This window comes from Gallus gallus, chromosome 24, assembly GCF_016699485.2.
Source record: "Gallus gallus isolate bGalGal1 chromosome 24, bGalGal1.mat.broiler.GRCg7b, whole genome shotgun sequence".
Classification (NCBI taxonomy): Eukaryota; Metazoa; Chordata; class Aves; order Galliformes; family Phasianidae; genus Gallus; species Gallus gallus.
Window position 1 is genome coordinate 84,214 of NC_052555.1, and position 17,545 is coordinate 101,758.

The 17,545-nt window shown below is 45.1% G+C and overlaps 3 protein-coding genes across 9 annotated transcripts; 2 read left to right on the forward strand and 1 right to left on the reverse strand.

The window, feature by feature from the left end:
• Positions 1-37: 37 nt before the first annotated feature.
• On the forward strand, positions 38-5,744 carry DPAGT1 (dolichyl-phosphate N-acetylglucosaminephosphotransferase 1). Of its 2 annotated transcripts, none has more exons than XM_040652265.2 (9): positions 38-359; positions 435-555; positions 702-854; positions 1,394-1,540; positions 1,671-1,755; positions 2,015-2,203; positions 2,820-2,907; positions 3,255-3,410; positions 5,468-5,744. In XM_040652265.2, exons 1-9 carry the CDS (start codon positions 111-113, stop codon positions 5,483-5,485), a joined length of 1,206 nt encoding a protein of 401 aa, XP_040508199.1. In that variant the 5' UTR covers positions 38-110; the 3' UTR covers positions 5,486-5,744. The 2 variants fall into 2 exon arrangements, with proteins under 2 accessions (XP_040508199.1, XP_417845.2); XM_417845.8 differs by lacking the exon at positions 5,468-5,744 and adding an exon at positions 4,616-5,172 and having other exon boundaries at positions 138-359; positions 641-854.
• Positions 5,745-5,891: 147 nt separating this feature from the next.
• Positions 5,892-6,736, forward strand: H2AFX (H2A histone family, member X). The gene has a single exon (XM_004947917.5). The coding sequence runs from the start codon at positions 5,949-5,951 to the stop codon at positions 6,378-6,380; it is 432 nt and encodes a 143-aa protein (XP_004947974.3). The 5' UTR covers positions 5,892-5,948; the 3' UTR covers positions 6,381-6,736.
• HMBS (hydroxymethylbilane synthase) lies at positions 6,658-17,410 on the reverse strand. Of its 6 annotated transcripts, none has more exons than XM_015298075.4 (15): positions 17,370-17,410; positions 17,242-17,295; positions 16,852-16,922; positions 15,399-15,471; positions 14,824-14,873; positions 14,648-14,703; positions 13,540-13,617; positions 13,169-13,246; positions 12,031-12,106; positions 11,244-11,357; positions 10,717-10,755; positions 9,404-9,523; positions 9,106-9,159; positions 8,528-8,614; positions 6,658-7,664 (listed from the first exon to the last, which is right to left on the reverse strand). In XM_015298075.4, exons 4-15 carry the CDS (start codon positions 15,436-15,438, stop codon positions 7,491-7,493), a joined length of 966 nt encoding a protein of 321 aa, XP_015153561.1. In that variant the 5' UTR covers positions 15,439-15,471; positions 16,852-16,922; positions 17,242-17,295; positions 17,370-17,410; the 3' UTR covers positions 6,658-7,490. The 6 variants fall into 6 exon arrangements, with proteins under 6 accessions (XP_015153561.1, XP_004947973.1, XP_024999058.1 ...); XM_004947916.5 differs by having other exon boundaries at positions 13,540-13,681; XM_025143290.3 differs by having other exon boundaries at positions 14,806-14,873.
• Between the last annotated feature and the right edge of the window lie 135 nt (positions 17,411-17,545).

The window sequence follows — 17,545 nt, forward strand, 5'->3', positions numbered from 1 at the left end:
GGGAGGAAGGAGGAAGTGATGTGTGCGACGGCCGAACAGAGATAGCACCGGCTCGGTGCCATTGCCAGGGCCAAAGATGGCGCTCCCCTCACGGACCGAGCGGAAAAGGCATGCGCGTATCCGGTGCCTCCTACTCTAGCGTCCGGCCAGCAAGGGGCGGGGAGGGACGCTCCGTGCCCCTCAGGGCCAGCGCCCGCCGCGGCTATGGCGGCCTGGCCCGTCGCGCCCCTTCTCATCAATCTCGGGGGATCACTGCTGGGTTTCGTGGCCACGCTCACGCTAATCCCGGCCTTCAAAGACCACTTCTTGGCAGCGCGCCTCTTCGGCGAGGACCTCAACAAGGCCTTCCGACGGCCCATGTGAGTAGTAGTGCCCACCGGGCCGGGCCCGGCCCACAACGTCCCAGCTGACCGCTGACCTCCCCTTCTTTTCAGCCCCGAGGCACAGGGCATGATCAGCGGGGCCGTGTTCCTCATCATCCTGTTCTGCTTCATCCCTGTGCCCTTCCTGCGGTGCTTCGTAGAGGAGCAGTGCACGGCCTTTCCTCACGACGAGGTAGGGCTTGCCTTGTGCCTGGAGTGCAGCAGGCGTTAGCAGGGAATGACCATTAGTGACCGGAGCCCTGTTCTCTGTCCTGCAGTTTGTGGAGCTCATTGGCTCTCTCCTTGCCATCTGCTGCATGATTTTTCTGGGCTTTGCAGACGATGTTTTGAACCTGCGCTGGCGTCACAAACTCCTGCTCCCTACCATGGCATCCCTCCCACTGCTTATGGTGTACTTCACCAACTTTGGGAACACAACCATTGTGGTGCCTAAGCCTTTCCGGGTGTTACTGGGCATGCACTTGGACTTGGGTAAGCTCTGAATCACTGACAGTCATTAGTGATGAATTAAGGGGCACATCTCAAACTTTTACACGTAGCTGGCCTCAATCCCTATGCTGCAGAGGGAACCTGTGGAGGATTTGCTAAGTATCCAGTGAGAGGGAACATCACCAACTAAATATCATGCTAGCAAGAATAGCCATCCAGACGTCCATAAACATATGTTTAACTATGCATAGATAAGTACCGTACCCTTTTCCAGGTTTGTGGCAGTATGAGAGAGTGCCAGAGGTGCTTGGCCCTCAGATACCAATACCAGCATCACCAAATCACAGAAACAAAATGCAGCAGTTTGCTGCTGTGTTGCACATTTGCTGCAGTCACAGTGCTGTATGTGTGTACACGTGATAACGTTTTCAGGAGAAGGAACTGCTTGTTAGTAAGCTACTGATTTCAAAATGTACTGAGACACTATATACTGAATTGTCCTACAAAACAGGAAACTAGGATTGGACCACAGCTTTTTTCAAATATGAATGCTAAAGTACTTGCCTCATTCTGACCTACAGGTATCCTCTACTATGTGTACATGGGCATGCTAGCAGTGTTTTGTACTAATGCCATCAACATTCTCGCTGGAATCAATGGGATTGAAGCAGGGCAGTCTCTGGTGATTGCTGCTTCCATTATCGCATTCAACCTTGTAGAGTTAAACGGTAAGGTAATGCTTGGGAGTGCAAAAAGCAAAGAGAAAATAGAAACCTAGATTTCAGTAGTGGGTGTAGTTAAAAATACCTAGTCCTATCTTATCAGAACCTCATTTTTTTTTTTTTTTTCCCTCTGTAGGGGATTATCAGGATGATCACATTTTCTCTCTCTACTTTATGATTCCATTTTTTTTTACAACGCTGGGGCTGTTTTACCACAACTGGTAAGAGGATGGGCATTCAGCATTTCTTTGGAGGCATATTCTTCTTCCCTTTGCAAACAAAAACATTTATCAACATGTAAGTGATGTATTGCAGTATAGACAGGCTTCTTGCTAGAACTAAGAATGCAAAGCAGCAATCCACTGGTATCTTTTATGCACCAACCTTGCAATTAGGAAATGCCTTCAGGTGGTTATAAAGTCATTATATTGGCAACACTGATTATGACAGACCTTTTCTCTTTTGCCTTGTGGACTGCAGGTACCCATCCCAAGTGTTTGTTGGGGACACCTTCTGTTACTTTGCTGGCATGACCTTTGCTGTGGTGGGGATCGTGGGCCACTTCAGCAAAACAATGCTCCTTTTTTTTATTCCACAAGTGCTTAACTTCCTCTACTCATTGCCTCAACTCTTCCACATTATTCCTTGTCCCCGCCACCGACTGCCAAGGTAATGTACCTGAGTGACCTATAATGGTACCAGTTTATGCCCTTTGTCTCCACTGCCAGCTGAGAAACAATAACATACATTGGTTGGTGCTCTTTTTAATACCTATCGAAGTAGGTTGGGTAGTTAAAAGTTGAACAGCCATACCACTTATGGTTGAGTCAGTCAGCACAGGTTTCTCAAATAAATTTACTAGGAAAGACTACTCTCTCTTTAACACTGTTAAGAGTATGATTATTCTCAGCTACAATACTGAGATAAATGGATACAGGTCGTTCTTACTGCTGTTGCATTAGGATTTGCTAAGATCTTACAGTAGCAAGCGTTCTGCAGCACTATGTATCATCACTGATTGTAAACACATCTACGTATATTCAGTTCTTCTAACCTTGCAGCTTTATGCATGTGTTAGGTGGAAGCGGGGAGGAATCTTTTATTGACTCTGCCCAATCTGAGGGACCAAGGTATGAGCAGTTGCTGCTATACATATCAGAATATTATTGCTTTTTTTCACCAGTATATTTGTTTCTCAGCAACTTGGCTTGAGATATAAATCTACTTATGTAGGGATCACTGTCTCCTTGCTCTGTCCAGACTAAGACTTTAACGTTTCTTTTAGGCTCAATCCTACAACAGGGAAGTTGGAGATGAGCTACTCCAAATTCAAAACTAAGAGCCTCTCAACCCTGGGAACATACATTCTGAAGGTAATAGCATTCAAAAACCAGGCATGTTTTGAGGCAGGAACCAAACGCATGAGCAGCAGCATGGGAGGGAAGGCAGAACTTCTGGGTTCAGTGGTTATTTCCTGGCTCAAATCAAGAACACATTCTGTTTAGCTCTGTCACTGTCTCTTACAGTCACTACATTAACTACATTAATAATTGCTCTTTTAAAATAACCACACAGCAGTTGTCCCAAGACCATCATAAGCCTATCCTGTCTCTTCAGTGAGAGCACAAGCCAAACTACTGGGATGGTACAGCAAAATGGATCTAGCAAGAAGCAATCCAAACATACCTGGTGAAATAGCATGCAATATTTTTTTCCCCAGGTAGTAAAGATCTTGCACATAGTAGATGTGAGGAGTGGAATGGATGAAGATGGTGAATACTCCGAGTGCAACAATATGACGCTTATTAACTTTGTTATAAAGCTGATTGGACCCATCCACGAACGAAATCTCACTCTCCTGTTGCTACTCATTCAGGTCAGACAAATGTTGCTGCTAGCAGAGAAATGTATTCTGTGATAGAAGCAGATCCAGATTTGTCTCAAGAATATCAAGGGGAAAGGGGGATGGGAAGCGTCACACTCTCTACGCAAGATGCAATTAAAGTTGTGCAACTTGAGAATCTGAGGTTTACACAGCTCCAGGAAGAAGTTGTCCTTCCTCTCAGTCCCCAGCTTTGTTCACTAAGAGCTATTAAATTATTTAAGTTCCTAGGTTAGCTTGAGAAGCTCCTCAGAGCATGAGTTGCTGTATGCTAGAAGAACAGTAGGAAAAACAGCACTGTGTTCTTGCCTTGTCACTCTAACCCAATACAGTCTTTTATCACAGTTCTGTTTTTCAATCATACCAAATAACACTAGTACCAGCGTTATCTCCAGCTGGTGCCCTTACGTAAATGTGGCATGTAACTCAATGGTAGCTGGGGTCTGAGCGTGGTGTGGGAACATTTTGAAGCAAGTTAGAATGCAAGGAGAATATGCCTTGCAGATACTGTTGCTACTTCTATTCAACACGTGAACTCTTACCTGGTACAGTAGACATCCTGTTTTGGAAAAGACATTGCTCAATTGCCTACAGTTCCTTTTTTAATGTCAGCTCAGAGGTAAGAGTTTCTCCCTAGGAAAGAGAAGAAACACTTAAATTCCCATTCCAACAGAAGACTTCCAACAAAGAGAACAGGGCTTAGGCCAATTAAGTCTGGGGCAGGAGGGGATGGGAACTGCATACAGCTTGATCTTGAGTCAGGTCATGGCAGAGAAGTCTTTGCTATGAAAGGATACCAAATTGTAGCTTGACACAAGTTATTTTCCATTACAGGCCATAGAGTTTACATTATAATTTAGGCGTCTTAAGAAGTGCTCTTGCCATCTTTTCATCTTACGTGCTTGTTCTCACAAGATAAACTTGCATAGACAGGCACAAAAATCCCTCACAGATAGCTAGAATTTTCATTGAACAAGCCAAGAACTTTGGCTAAATTTATGCTTTTCATTTCTTCTACACCTAAAATTTTTACATTAAGTGCTATATAGTGAACAGGCTATGTTTTAAAGCGCATCAAATCCACATGGAAAGGAAGAACCTGCTAGCCAGTGAACTGCCTGATGTTGTAAGGTTTCAGCTTCAGGTTGGTTGGTTTTTTTTTTGTTGTTTTTTTTTTTTGTCTCTGTTTTTAAACCTAGGTCCTGGGCAGCATGATTGCATTTTCAATCCGATACCAGCTAGTGCGCTTATTTTATGATGTCTGACTGAACTGCCAGGAGCTGCATCTTCCAGTGAACTTTATTCAATTGCTGACCAAAAAATTCAATTAATCTTATTATGGTTCTCTGAGAACTCCAAGCCACCTTTCAAAATGCAAGCAACTACTCCAGGCCAGCCTAGAATCAATTCTGTTTTTGTGGGCAGAGCTCTTCTGTCTAATTCTGCTGACAGAAGACAGTCGATGCTACTTGGACATCCTTGCTACTGGGAATATCTTAAAGAGGGAAAATAAGCAACACGAATCTTTGCACAGAGTGCTTAGGGAAAGCAGGAGAAATGAAATGTCTAAATTTAAGAAACTTGTTGCTGTTCCTTGAGAGAAGAAATAACAACTACAATTCCTGTGAGACTGTACAGCAGAACAAGTTACCTGGAATGCCCTCTTGGCTAATTCAGGTTTTTCCATGGATGTAGATTAACATTATAAATCATACCCAAAATTCAGAGCATTCTGAGAATAAAATAACTCAAGATACCCTTTCATCTTCAGTTCTCTGTCTTGAGAATATTGACATGCAGCGAAACAAGGTTGCATGGTACAGTGCTGCGCCCTCCTGCCCTGCTCAGTGCCAATATCTGGAGCAGATTCCCTGAGCTTTTTTTCCTGAGCATCTTTAGCATTTGCGTTCCCTCACAGATCAGGACACTGCTGGGACTGGCTAGCAGAGTACAGATCACAGCATCCTTTCATAACACAAAGTATCGATAAAAAACACTCAGATCTGCAGGTTACAGTTATTTTTTCTTCTTCCGAATTCTTATTCATATAGCGTTATCTGGCGCCGTAGTTCACCATAGAATCACCACCTGACGGCGTAACTCCAGACAGCCATCCGAGGCGCCGCTGCTGAGCCCAGCCACGCTCCCTGCCAGCACACCGCCGAGCTGCGCCGGCGAGTGGGACCCCAGGGCCCGGCCGGCACTGCCCCGCCCCCATCTTAGCGTACCCGACTGCAAGCGCCAACGGCTACCGCGCGGTACGAATTTGGCGCCTTGTCTTCTGATTGGGCCGTCGCCTTCGCCAATAGATTGGCGGTAAGCGCGAAGGAGTGGGAGGTGGGCGCAAAGGCGGCCAGTCAGCAAAGACGTTCGCGCGGCAGAGACCCAATAGCGAGGCGCCACGGTGCTATCCAATGAGCGGAGCCGTACTTTGCGGGAGGTTATAAAGAGACGGGGTGGAGGCATCTTCTCTTCGTCGCGCCGCAGAGCTCCTGGGATCTCAGTCTGGTGCTTGTTCCGCTGCGAGGAGCCATGTCCGGCCGCGGCAAGAGTGGCGGTAAGGCCCGGGCGAAGGCCAAGTCTCGTTCCTCCCGGGCCGGGCTGCAGTTCCCCGTCGGGCGTGTTCACCGGCTGCTGCGGCGCGGACATTATGCGGAGCGGGTGGGTGCTGGCGCACCCGTTTATCTGGCGGCCGTGCTGGAGTACCTGACGGCCGAAATCCTGGAGCTGGCAGGCAACGCGGCCCGCGACAACAAGAAGACGCGCATCATCCCCCGCCACCTACAGCTGGCGGTGCGCAACGACGAGGAGCTCAACAAGCTGCTGGGCGGTGTCACCATCGCGCAGGGCGGGGTACTGCCCAACATTCAGGCCGTGCTACTGCCCAAGAAGACTGGTGGCGGCGCCGCGAGCCCAGCCAAGGCCGGGAAGAAGGGCAGCGGGCAGCAGTCGCAGGAGTACTAGGCCTGGCACTCCCCTACCCCCTCCCCCACCCCCCCCACCACACAAAGGCCCTTTTCAGGGCCACTCCATTGCTCACTGGGAGAGCTGCGATCCGCGGGAGGGAAGAAGCAGGAGCTGCGTCTGTGTCCTGGCGCAGGGCCCAGGGCAGTGCCGCCCCACGCCCGGAGGCCAACGACGCTAGGAGCAGGCAGGAAGCACCAGCAGCCGGCATGCCTGCTCGAGTTCAGTCACAGAAACTGTAAATAGGTGACGTTCTCCATAAAGACTCACTCTTGGGTGCTTATAACATGACTGTTTATCTGCTGTTAAGTTCAGCGGATATTGCACAGAAAATAAACAATGCTTCATCTCCAAAACTGGAACCCCATAATAGGTTATTTTGATGTTTCTGTAAGGCACTGCAGCATGATAGTGCAACATGACAGTTCAACCATGAACTACAGGGAAATAGCTCACAGCCTACAGGGAAAGGCAAATTTCTTACTTTTCAGCTCAAAGGTTACCGGTTATTGTATATCAGTGCCTGTCCTTGTACTACATCTACGTGGGATGAGTTGGCTAACCACCTACCTAGTAGTTCACTATGAACAAGTGGCAGAGTTGTATTTAGTAACTTAAAGTAACTCCATAGCCAAAGCTTATGGTGAAACAGCATTGTGGTAAATTCCCCATGAATGCAGTGGGAACCTAATGTTAGTCTCCTTCAGCATTTCTGAAAATAACAGGCCCAAATAATCCACAATTTCACAAGCTTAGTGACTACAGAAATCACTTCTGTGCTGTAAGCACAGTGCAGTACTTCAGTATGTACCACTGTTTGGTCTGACTAAAATCTGTATTCAGTGCTTTGTTACTAAATACAATAGGAGAACAATTACTACTACATCTTTCCTAGCAACAACTTTTAAACAAGTTTCAGATTTTGCAATTTTGGTAAACCTTGATAAGAATAACTCCAAGTTAGTTAAGTATTTTCAAGTATTTTATGCCCAAATGTCAGACAAGGCTGGTGCAAATGTTAAAAACAAAAACCCTTCCTCCAACAGCTGATAGAGTAGCTGTGAAGACCAGAGTAAGAGTTGTAGCAATCTTGCTGATCTCAGTAGCGGCTTAGCAGGCATCGTTCAGCTGCCTTGCCACACTAAGGATGTGCTTAGCTCCCTTGCTCAGAAGTAAACTAGCTAGTTCAATACCAAGGTTCTCTGCAGCCTCCTGCGCCTGACCAGGGACGTTCTTGGCTGTGATGCCAACATGCTGCACATCATCATTTGGTCCATCTTCATTCTGCAAGTATAAATACATCAATGTAAGGCCAGGATGGAGTGGGCAATAAAATAATCTGTGTGTGAAACCAGATATCACAGAATTGACACAGAATCATAGAGGCTAAGGGACCTCTGGAGATCAACCAGTCTAACTCCCCTGAAAGCAGGTTCCCTAGAGCAGATGGAACAGGAAACCATCTAGGCATGTTTCAAGTATCTCCAGCAAAGGAGACTCCCCCACCTCTCTTGGCAACCTGTTTGTCACCCTCCAAGTAAGGAAATTTTTCCTCATGTCTGTATGAAACTTTTGGTGTTCTAGTTTGGGCCCACTCCCTTCTCCTACTGCTGTGCACCACCAAAAAAAAAAGCCTGGCCTCAACTGCTTGACTTCCACCCTTTAGGTATTAATAAGCATTGCTAAGATCCCTCCCAGCCTTTCTTCTCCAGGCTGAACAGCCCCAGGTCTCCAAGTCTTTCCTCACAATGAAAATGCTCTAGGCCTGTATCATCTTTGCAGCCCTCCATTAGACTTGCTCCAGCAGTTTACTGTCTTTTTCTGGGTTGACAAGCCCAGAACTAGACTGCTCCAAATGTGGCCTCTGCAGTGCAGAGGGTATGAGAACCTCCCTTGCCCTGCTGGCCATGCTCTTTGTAACACACACCAAGATACCAGTGGCTGTCCTTGGTGACAAGGACACGCTGCTGGCTCAGTGAAAAATATTCAGCTAGAATCCGTGGTCTGAATAGCCTTTAGAACTGTATGCTGTGGAGTTTCCCAGAACAATTAGCAGAACAACAAGGGAGAAAAAAACCCAGATCAAAAGGTCTAGTTTTCTCATTCAGCTACAGGTTTGAATTTTGAGTCCAACATGTTTTGCATACCCGGTGTGGATAATTAACGCTGGTCTGCATTGTTTCCTTCAGGCTATCGGATCCATCCAAACTGTAGACTGCACCTGTCAAGTACAACTTTGAAAGACAGAAGGGGTTAATACCACAAAACCAACCTTGAGGGGAACACTTTTGCAGTCCAGTCCAATCAGATAGAATGGCAGTCTGATACAACAGTAATGTAAATAATCCCTGTTAGAGAAGATGCATCTTCCCAAGAAAGAAACAGAATAAAACAGAATACTGTCTCGCTTTCTACCTACTTAATTCATAGCCTGTTGTATAAGTGCACTGATTTTCTGGAGTCAAAAGGAAGACTTGGAGATCTCAGGGCAACACTTTAGAAAAAAAAAGGGGGGGGGGGGGGATGGATCTAACTATCACAATAAGGGTGTTTTCTAAGACTCAGCTTCTGTAACCAGACCCATTCTCATATTCCTGCTTTGGACAATAACCCTATCTGCCCTACTCAGCTGCTAAGACATCTGCTGAACTGAACCTCCGAGAACGTGTGCACACTGGAACAGTTTTCCACAAATAATCCCAGATACATACAAAATATTCCTCACCTGGCCATCTTTCAGCATGGTGTTAACTGCAACAGGGACACTACAGCCACCCTCCTGAAAACAGAAAGATGCTGCTATTGAGTTTCCTTCCCAGCACATTCAAAGCAGAGGCCTCTGAAAAGTATATACTGCACACAGCCCCACCTTTGCTGTTCAGGCACTTGCCATTTCACAAGTCCTCCCTACTTGGCAGTTTTAAGATACAAGTGTAACAGCCTTCCCACGCTATGCCATCAGTTTAACTGTAGCAGAGCAGTATTTGTTGCTGCAAGCAGTAGGGCAAGGATGACACACGTACCAAACGTTTCATGAAAGCTCTCTCAGCAATGCAGCATAATACAGTTTCCCCATCCTGCAGGGCAGATACCATATTCAGTGTTTCTTGGTCTTTGGCACGAACCTCCACCGCTAAAGCCCCCTATAAGACAAAAATAAAAACAGAACTCCTCAACTTAAGCATCTCTGCATGCACCCAGCATTGGTCATGAAGCAACTCAGCTGTTTGGATGTATTTCACTCAGGGAGCAGTATTTAAGTACAGAGATTTTACAGAAATTATTCGAGAAACAATCAACTGGTTGCAAGACATCTTGAAGCAACTGCTGAAAAGGGAAGCTCAGACCTTACTTAGACAAGTACTGAAGATCACAGTCACCTGACATCTTTTCCTTAGCTCAACTTCAGACCATATCCCTCTTCTGACTACGTATATACAGACACTTGCTCTGCTATCATAACAGCATAAGAAAGTTGGATAAACATAAGTTCCGCAACCTCATCTGAAGATAACAACAATCACAAACCAATTCTTTCCCAAATAGAAAACAAGACCAGAAGGAAAAAAAAAAGTAAGCCTAGTACACAACAAATACGTGATTAAACAAACCATTATTTCTGGCTCATTTTTCATCTGGGTGACTACCTTCAGTACTGTCATGGGATAACTTTAAAGCCATCACTGCCCACTGTTTCCAGCCTGTAAGTAACACAGCAATAGCTGCTCATCAACCAGGAATTCATCCAGACTGGGAAATAACTGCATGACGTTACAACAGTGATTGCACTAAGAAGTGCATAGCCAGCTCAAGTTTAGCAAATTTGATACCAATTATGCAACACTATAAATTCAGCCACATGACCAGCATGGGCTTGGAAAATTTGCCTAGAAACAAGAATGCTAACAACATGCCCCAAGGCAGACATTTCAGCTCCACACAGCCAGAGTCAGGACACTGTGCGTAAGGGACTGTCACAGCACCGATACTGCAGCAGTTTCGTACAGTTGGCCCAGCACAGTACAACACTGGCCCTGCCTCTTACTTGCAGAGTTGTCCCAGGGTAGCTGCACCACACATTATACCTGTACCATTTACTATTTCTGTAGCTGATAGAAATCAAACCCCACTACACAGGCTCATAGAGCTGACTTACTGTTCTTCACACACACTGAACATAAGGAGACTAACAGGCTGCAATGGAGATCTCTGTAATTCTTCTTTGGCAATAAATACATCAGAAGTATTTGGTTGTCAGGTGGTTAACTGTGACATATCATACTGCTGCTGGTTTTCCATATGCAGTCAGGCTTAAGGTAGAAAAATTGTAACGTACCTGTCCCACAGCATACAGACAATCTTCAGGGCTCAGGAGCTGGAAGAAAGTAAAAACAAAGTTAAGTCATGTTGCACTTTTTAGAATATACAAAGCAAGAACTGAATTCCATGCATCTCTCTAACACCACATTCGTGCCCAACTGAAATATCACCTCCCCCTTACCATGCCTCAGCGTTTCCATCCTGGAAGTAGGATAAGGTACTATTCCTCACCTGGACAGTACTATTTTATTCATTAGTTAATCAGAAAAAAATCTTAGACATGCACTGCTGTTTTGCTGCACACATGAAATGCTAAGGAGGTTATCATATTACAAACTGTTCCTGCAACATGGAAAGTATAAGACTGTATACAATGAGAAACAAGCAAAAATCAAACCCTCCCTGAAGCAAATAAAATCTCAAGCTAATGTGGCAATGGATTCAGCAGACTGCACGTGCATCTTTGATTGGACAATCACAAGGTCTGAAAAGCAAGCAGGCGATGGGTTAGAAGAGAATGGGATTTTCTACTTTGACACTCACCTGACCTATGCGATTCTCCCAGCCCATTCTCTTCAGTCCAGCAGCAGCTAGGATTATAGCACTGAAGTCTTCCTTCTCATCCAGCTTCTTCAAGCGGGTGTTTAAATTTCCTCTCTGTACAAGTGGTTAAGCAAGTAGAGAAACAGTATGCAATCATACAATCACTTAACATTGACTTGACTGTACTTAAAGCCTCCAAATAAGAATCAGTCAGGGTATCATTCTGAAAGAAGTGCTAAATATGGACAATTGTTTCTTTGAGTAGAATTCTGCTGATTATTATGAAATATTAATGCAAGCATGCACTCTCAAAAGATACATGCCATTTAAGTTGCATCATTTGTATCTGACATCAAATATTTTTGCAGATCAAAGAACTGGGTTACTTGGACAAGGTAACAATGTGTTTTACCACCACTTTAGTGGCACACATCTAAACTAGCAGCCCAAAACACATTAAAGGTATCATAGACCAATCAGCATTTGGCTGTCACTGTGACAAACATAAGATAGACGTCTACTAAGCAGCCTTTAGAACATTCTTAAATGTGAGATGCATCAGCATTTTGAATCTCAGCTAAATTAAAGCTGGGCCCTTTCTTTATAGAATCGTGAGAAAATGACGGGACAAAACGCACTACAGAATAGGTTACAGGAGGCAGCCTTTGAGGAAGTTGTTTCTGCAGGGCATGTAGTGTAGATCAGCCTTGATTCTAGACTGTGTGTCAACTTAGATAATCCTTTCCCCAACTTTGCCCAAATCCCACATTTTGCCATGAAAGGATACAATATCCCTGAATTCTAGCTGAGGGAACTTCTTTTTGAGCTGGGCCGCTCGCCGAAGTGAACTAGTTCCGATAACACTGTTGGGAAAATTACATCAATTAAATCCAGAATACAACAGTACTCAACTCCACCTGAACATATGTCAGAAGTTTCAAGGAAGATCTTCACTCCCCCATTCCCACTAGGATAGAAGAAAAGTTCCAAGAACCTACCAGTGATTTATGCCTCCTTGGAAGAAGTGAAAGCACTTGGTAAGGTTTAACATAATACCTCATTGAAACTAGATGCTGGCAAACCACTGCCAGAGAGCAAATTAGAGGGAGTGCTTCTGGAATACAGCTGCTATCAGCTGTCAAACTTGATTTAAAGAGCACACCTTCCCATCAAGGCTTCCTTGATGGCAACATGACAAACAAATGTTGTCACAAAAAACAGACTGAGTTGCTCCAAATTGAGACATAAATAGTCAGGCACCACAAAACACAGGAAATTCTCCAATTACAGAAATGCCGTGGGAGGAGAACCTTCATGAACAAGTCGTAACTGGACAGCATAGAAAGCTGCCCACCTGGGCAGTAACCATTTGTTTTCTACAGCTACCTGTTCACTCTTCTTTACAACCTGGAACCTAACACAGATGATTTCCATGCTAATTAGAAGAAGTGCAACTTCACATTCGCATCACAGCTAGCTTGTAATGCTCCTAGTAGAACCACAGAAAAAGCATGCCAAAAAAAAGCAACAAAGAAACCTGAATTAGCTAGGTGCAAACAAAAGAATGGACATGCAAACTAGAATGCTGCTCTGGACACACTGCCTGCACCGTATGCATCCTCCTGTAATGAGTACTACATGAAGGACCTGCTATTCACTCTGGAGACGGAAGCAAGGAAGAGACTCACTTGAGAAAACACTGTATCTCAAAGGTGGCTAATGACATCCAAACTCAGTTTACAACTCTCATTAACATAGCTCTTTTCAGCAAGTAGGTTCACTGTAACCTACACTGAAAGCTAACTGAAGGCAGTGCAAAAAGCGCTACAGCATAAAGGAAGAAGCTCACCAATTTGTCACTGGGAAATACAAACTCCTCCTTTCTATTTTTTACACTTTACTGTCTTCCTTTCCTTCCTACTCACCTCTTTTCAGGAAGAACACTGAGCGTTTTCCCACAGTTTTTGGGGTGAAAGACAACAGCATCAAGTGGGTTCTCTCTTCTGCAGAAGGCGGCAAGAGCAGAATGGCATACATCATTTAACAGAAGGCTATTAAGATCAACAGTTCTGGTATCAGTCCCCAAAGGAACCATTCCTAGCTCCAAAAGGCTTCTCCTTTTTAACAGCAAGGATTTCCAACAAACCTGCTGGCTACAGAACACTAGTTCACCCACTGTATCAGAGAATAATCAAAGGTCAAACAGCAAAGAAGATCTAAGCTGTCATTTTCTACCATTATCCACACTGCAAAACATTAAGTCCCTCAGACAGTCAGGCTTTGAGCATATACTTACTTGCAAATAGCACCAATGGTAAAGCCAGGAGGAAGAGAAGTTGGCAGGTCCTTCAAGGAGTGAACTACCAGGTCAACTCTATGAATTAGAGAACAGCAGTCACAACACTGAACAGCTGGTTGGGTCACATAGTGCCAGAGACCTACAGGTAACAACAGGAAAGTGTAGATTCACACTTGGGATTAGTTTAGAAAAGAAAAAGAATGTTCCAAACTCTATAGCAGAATTATTACTAGACTTACACAGCAGTTCTGAAGAACCATTTCACTTTTCTCTGCTTTTTCTGATCTGAAAAATGGAGATAATGCCTTCCTCCCAGTTGCAGTGCAAGATACATTACAACCATCAGACCAAATTAGTGTAAGTGTACTAAAAATACTGACACAGAGACTCACTGAACCAGCACGCACGTTGACTGGTATTGTGGTTCAGTGTGAAAATAATAGCTAGCAAAGCAAATGCCATCTACTTCACTACAAGGGCAGTGACTTGTGAATGACTGAGCCTCCAGTATTTTTTCCCCTGACTTTACTGGAAAACGCATTATCAAATGTGTGCACTAGAGATGCAGAAAATAACTTTGCTTTTAAATTTAAGCCATAAGCACGACGACAGCCCTACTCAGGATGTCAAAAAAAAAACAAAAAAACAATGTATCTGACTTTTCTGTAGGAAGAAGTTATTCCAGAAAGCAGCACAACTTGCTCATATACAGTTCACTGGAATATTTCGCATGTAACACACTAACAAGCAGTAAATGTTATGCAGTATGCTAGCATGGAATACCAAAATACAGTAACATATAGTGAAATAAAGAACACATTCGCAAGCCTGAATTAGATTACACACACTCTGATGCACAAGTCACATACAAATCAGAGGAGAAAACAAAAAGAAAACAGGGCAGACTAAGAGTCAGAACAGCACTACTCCAAAACGTGGCCTAAGTCCAGGATAGGGAGTTAAAAGAAAAAAAAAGCATGTTGTATCAGAGGATTTCTTCCTTACTCAAAAAGAAGAAAAGGAAGGCAAATCACACTTACAGCATATCAAAGATAAATAGTAAAAAAAAAAAAAAGCCAGACAAGTAATAGAACTGAGGTCTTACTCATTCCTTTCAAGTGCATTTTCCAGCTCTTTGGTGAAGAGGCTCTTCTCCCCAATCTGCGTGTAAATGAAGAAACATGAATCACAGAAGAATATCTGCAAGTATGCCATCAAATACAATTACTTTTTTGAGTACTGTATTTCTTAAGTAATTCCCACCTGAAATAAATCCTTTACCTTAGAAAGCGCTGTATCTAAGATCTTGTCTCCAGTTGTAGACATGGCAACTGCTCAGAAAACACAAAACAGTAGGCATTGTCAGAGTACACTGACTGGTGGATCTACTTCACGCATAACAAGCGGCACAAGCTACCACACTGTGCAAACACTGCCTCCAGACAGATTCAAGAACAGCTCACTTCTCAGAATATGTTTTAAGTGAAATTGGGACTTCTTTCATATGTCTCAAAAACACAAAAGGAGAAAGAGGAGAGGTTTTGGGAACAGCCAACTCTAAAAACATTGCCCAGGTTCACAAATGGAGCAATATAACATCATCTGCATGACAGATACAGGCCCCAGTCGACAGGAGCTTGTGTAATCAATCCTTCTCCATTAGAAAATACCAGCGGCAGTTGCTCAGCCATGCAACCTAGTGGAACTCAGATTGCTCTCTTAGATAACATAGTGAAAATTCTCCTCCTCTTGACAATATGTTATTCACACATCTTGCACACAAAGATAACTGCCTGGCTCCTACCGCCATCTACATCAGAGCAGCAACTGGAGGGAAAAAACAAAACACCACTTACCAATCTCAAAGCAGAGGTCAGGGTAAAACTCACGGAGCATCTCAACCACGCTGTCAGTCTGAATCCGGGCCAGCTGCAAGAAGCCAAAAACAAAGCACTAGGCAAAAAGCACGAGCTACACAGTAGCTAGAGAAGACTTTGTCATTCTTTGATAGCTGTGTATGCACGACTGCTACATTCTCTAAATTGTAAGCATTAGAGAGAAGCAGCTCCAAATACAATAGCTCACATATACAAACCCTCTGAGTCTGTAGTGTGACCAGAGCATTTCACAGAAGAATTTTTTTTTAATCTAAGCAGCAGAATAACCTCTCCCCATATCCAGTGCTGTTATGATCCAAGCAATAACAAGTCAAAACAAAAACAATGTATTAAGTTAGGAAGAACAGCTGAAGCAAAAGCTTGTCAGGATTCATACACACCACTTCCAGGTGCCCTAAGGTCACCAGCTGTCCCCAGGAAAAAGTTCCATTTCTCAGAGACAACCTTATACATACACAACATTTCCCTGTCTAACCTTAAGGCACTTTGTTTCACCTCTGCAGAATGCTACTGCTAAAAGATACGTGTTTACTAGTAAGCAAAGAGAAAGGCAAGCAAAGCCCCTCCTCCTGTCACTCAATGAAGAAAGAAAAGGTCATATCACAGAAAGCAACTCCTGCTTTTTCTAAAAGCATGAATTTTGTCAATGCTGTATGTTTGTTTGTTGTTTGTTGTTGTTTTTTTTTTTTTGGGGGGGGGGTTTGGAGCCTTTAGGATTTTGCTTTGCCTATAAAAGTCCTACAGATACTAGCAAACATGAATTATTCAGCCCTGATGGGAAGAAAAAATGCTATTCAGAAATTCTACAGAAAAAAAGCAAAAAGTACCAGCTGAGGTCTGCACAAACAGTAAGCACCAGATCTTAAAGCAGTAAAGAAATAACAGCATAATGGTAGCAGAGGCAAACAAAATAAAAAACAGCAGAAGAATCAAGTGAGCTCCTCTAACTACAGTATTGCTTCTTCCCTGGTAATGAACTACATAGCCTGGAGCAATTAACTTTGTTCTCAGAACTCTGGTTTCCCTACATATAAAATGAGCATAGCTTGTGGCTTCCCTAAATGCCATTGCAACCTCAGGTTAGAAAAAGTAGTAGCATAGGTGTGAGCCTATGATCTGTACTCTGAGATCCACGTGTAATGCTTTCTCTCTCTCTTTGAAGTGCTGAATCTTTCTTAGACCTCGCTACCAGAATGAACGAGTTTATCGCAGAACAGAGGCCTGAAGGACAGTTATCTCCTGCGAGTCAGCTCCTCCCTTGCTGCAACAGGATGGCAAGAGATACCCACTGTATCTCTGGACACATTCTTCCCCTGGCCTCTGGGAGGGCTGGAGCGTTTGGGGTGGGTGTTCTGCCTCACCTCTCCATAAGAACTGCACCAGCCTTGCAATGCAATAAACAGAAAGATACCCGTTATCGTAGAAGGTGCCACGTTAACCCCGCAAATCACGTGAAAGGAGCGCTGCTGAGAGCAAACGGCCCTGCCGAGAGAAGCGTTTACAAGTTTATCCTCGCGCTCTCAACAAAAAACGCAGAACGGCTGAGCCCCCCCAGCCGCCACTCCTGAGCGCAGCGCCCCGAGAAGGGAGCTCTGCTTTCCCCTGCACACCCCGAGCAGGGGAGCAGCAGCTCCTGAGTCCCGACTCGGGGCTCGCTTCCCTGGCGAGCACAGACGCTGCTCTCGCTTGCTTTTCGAGCAGGAAAGCTGCCGGGAACCAGAGAAACGAAAGCATCCGCAGCCATGCACAGTTGCCCAGGACTACCTCGGGCCCCCCGCACCCCCAACTCGTCACTGCCTACCTGGCTCCGGCGGGTACCCACGCGGATCGCCCTGCTGCCAACGCCGTTCTCGCCCTACGGCAACAACGCGTTGTTAGCGGTCCCGCAGCCGGCCGCGCGCCCTCCCGCCCCGCTGGGCCCCGACTCACCGTAGCCGGGCGCACCTCCGCCATAGCGCCGCTCCGCCTTCAGCTCCTCCCGGGGCACCCCATGACCCGACCCCGCCCCGCCAACGCGTCACGTCCGTTGGGCCGTCCATGTGACGGAGCCCCAGCCCCGCCCTTCCGCGACGCCCGCGGTTCCCCGCGCAGCACTTCGCACGCTG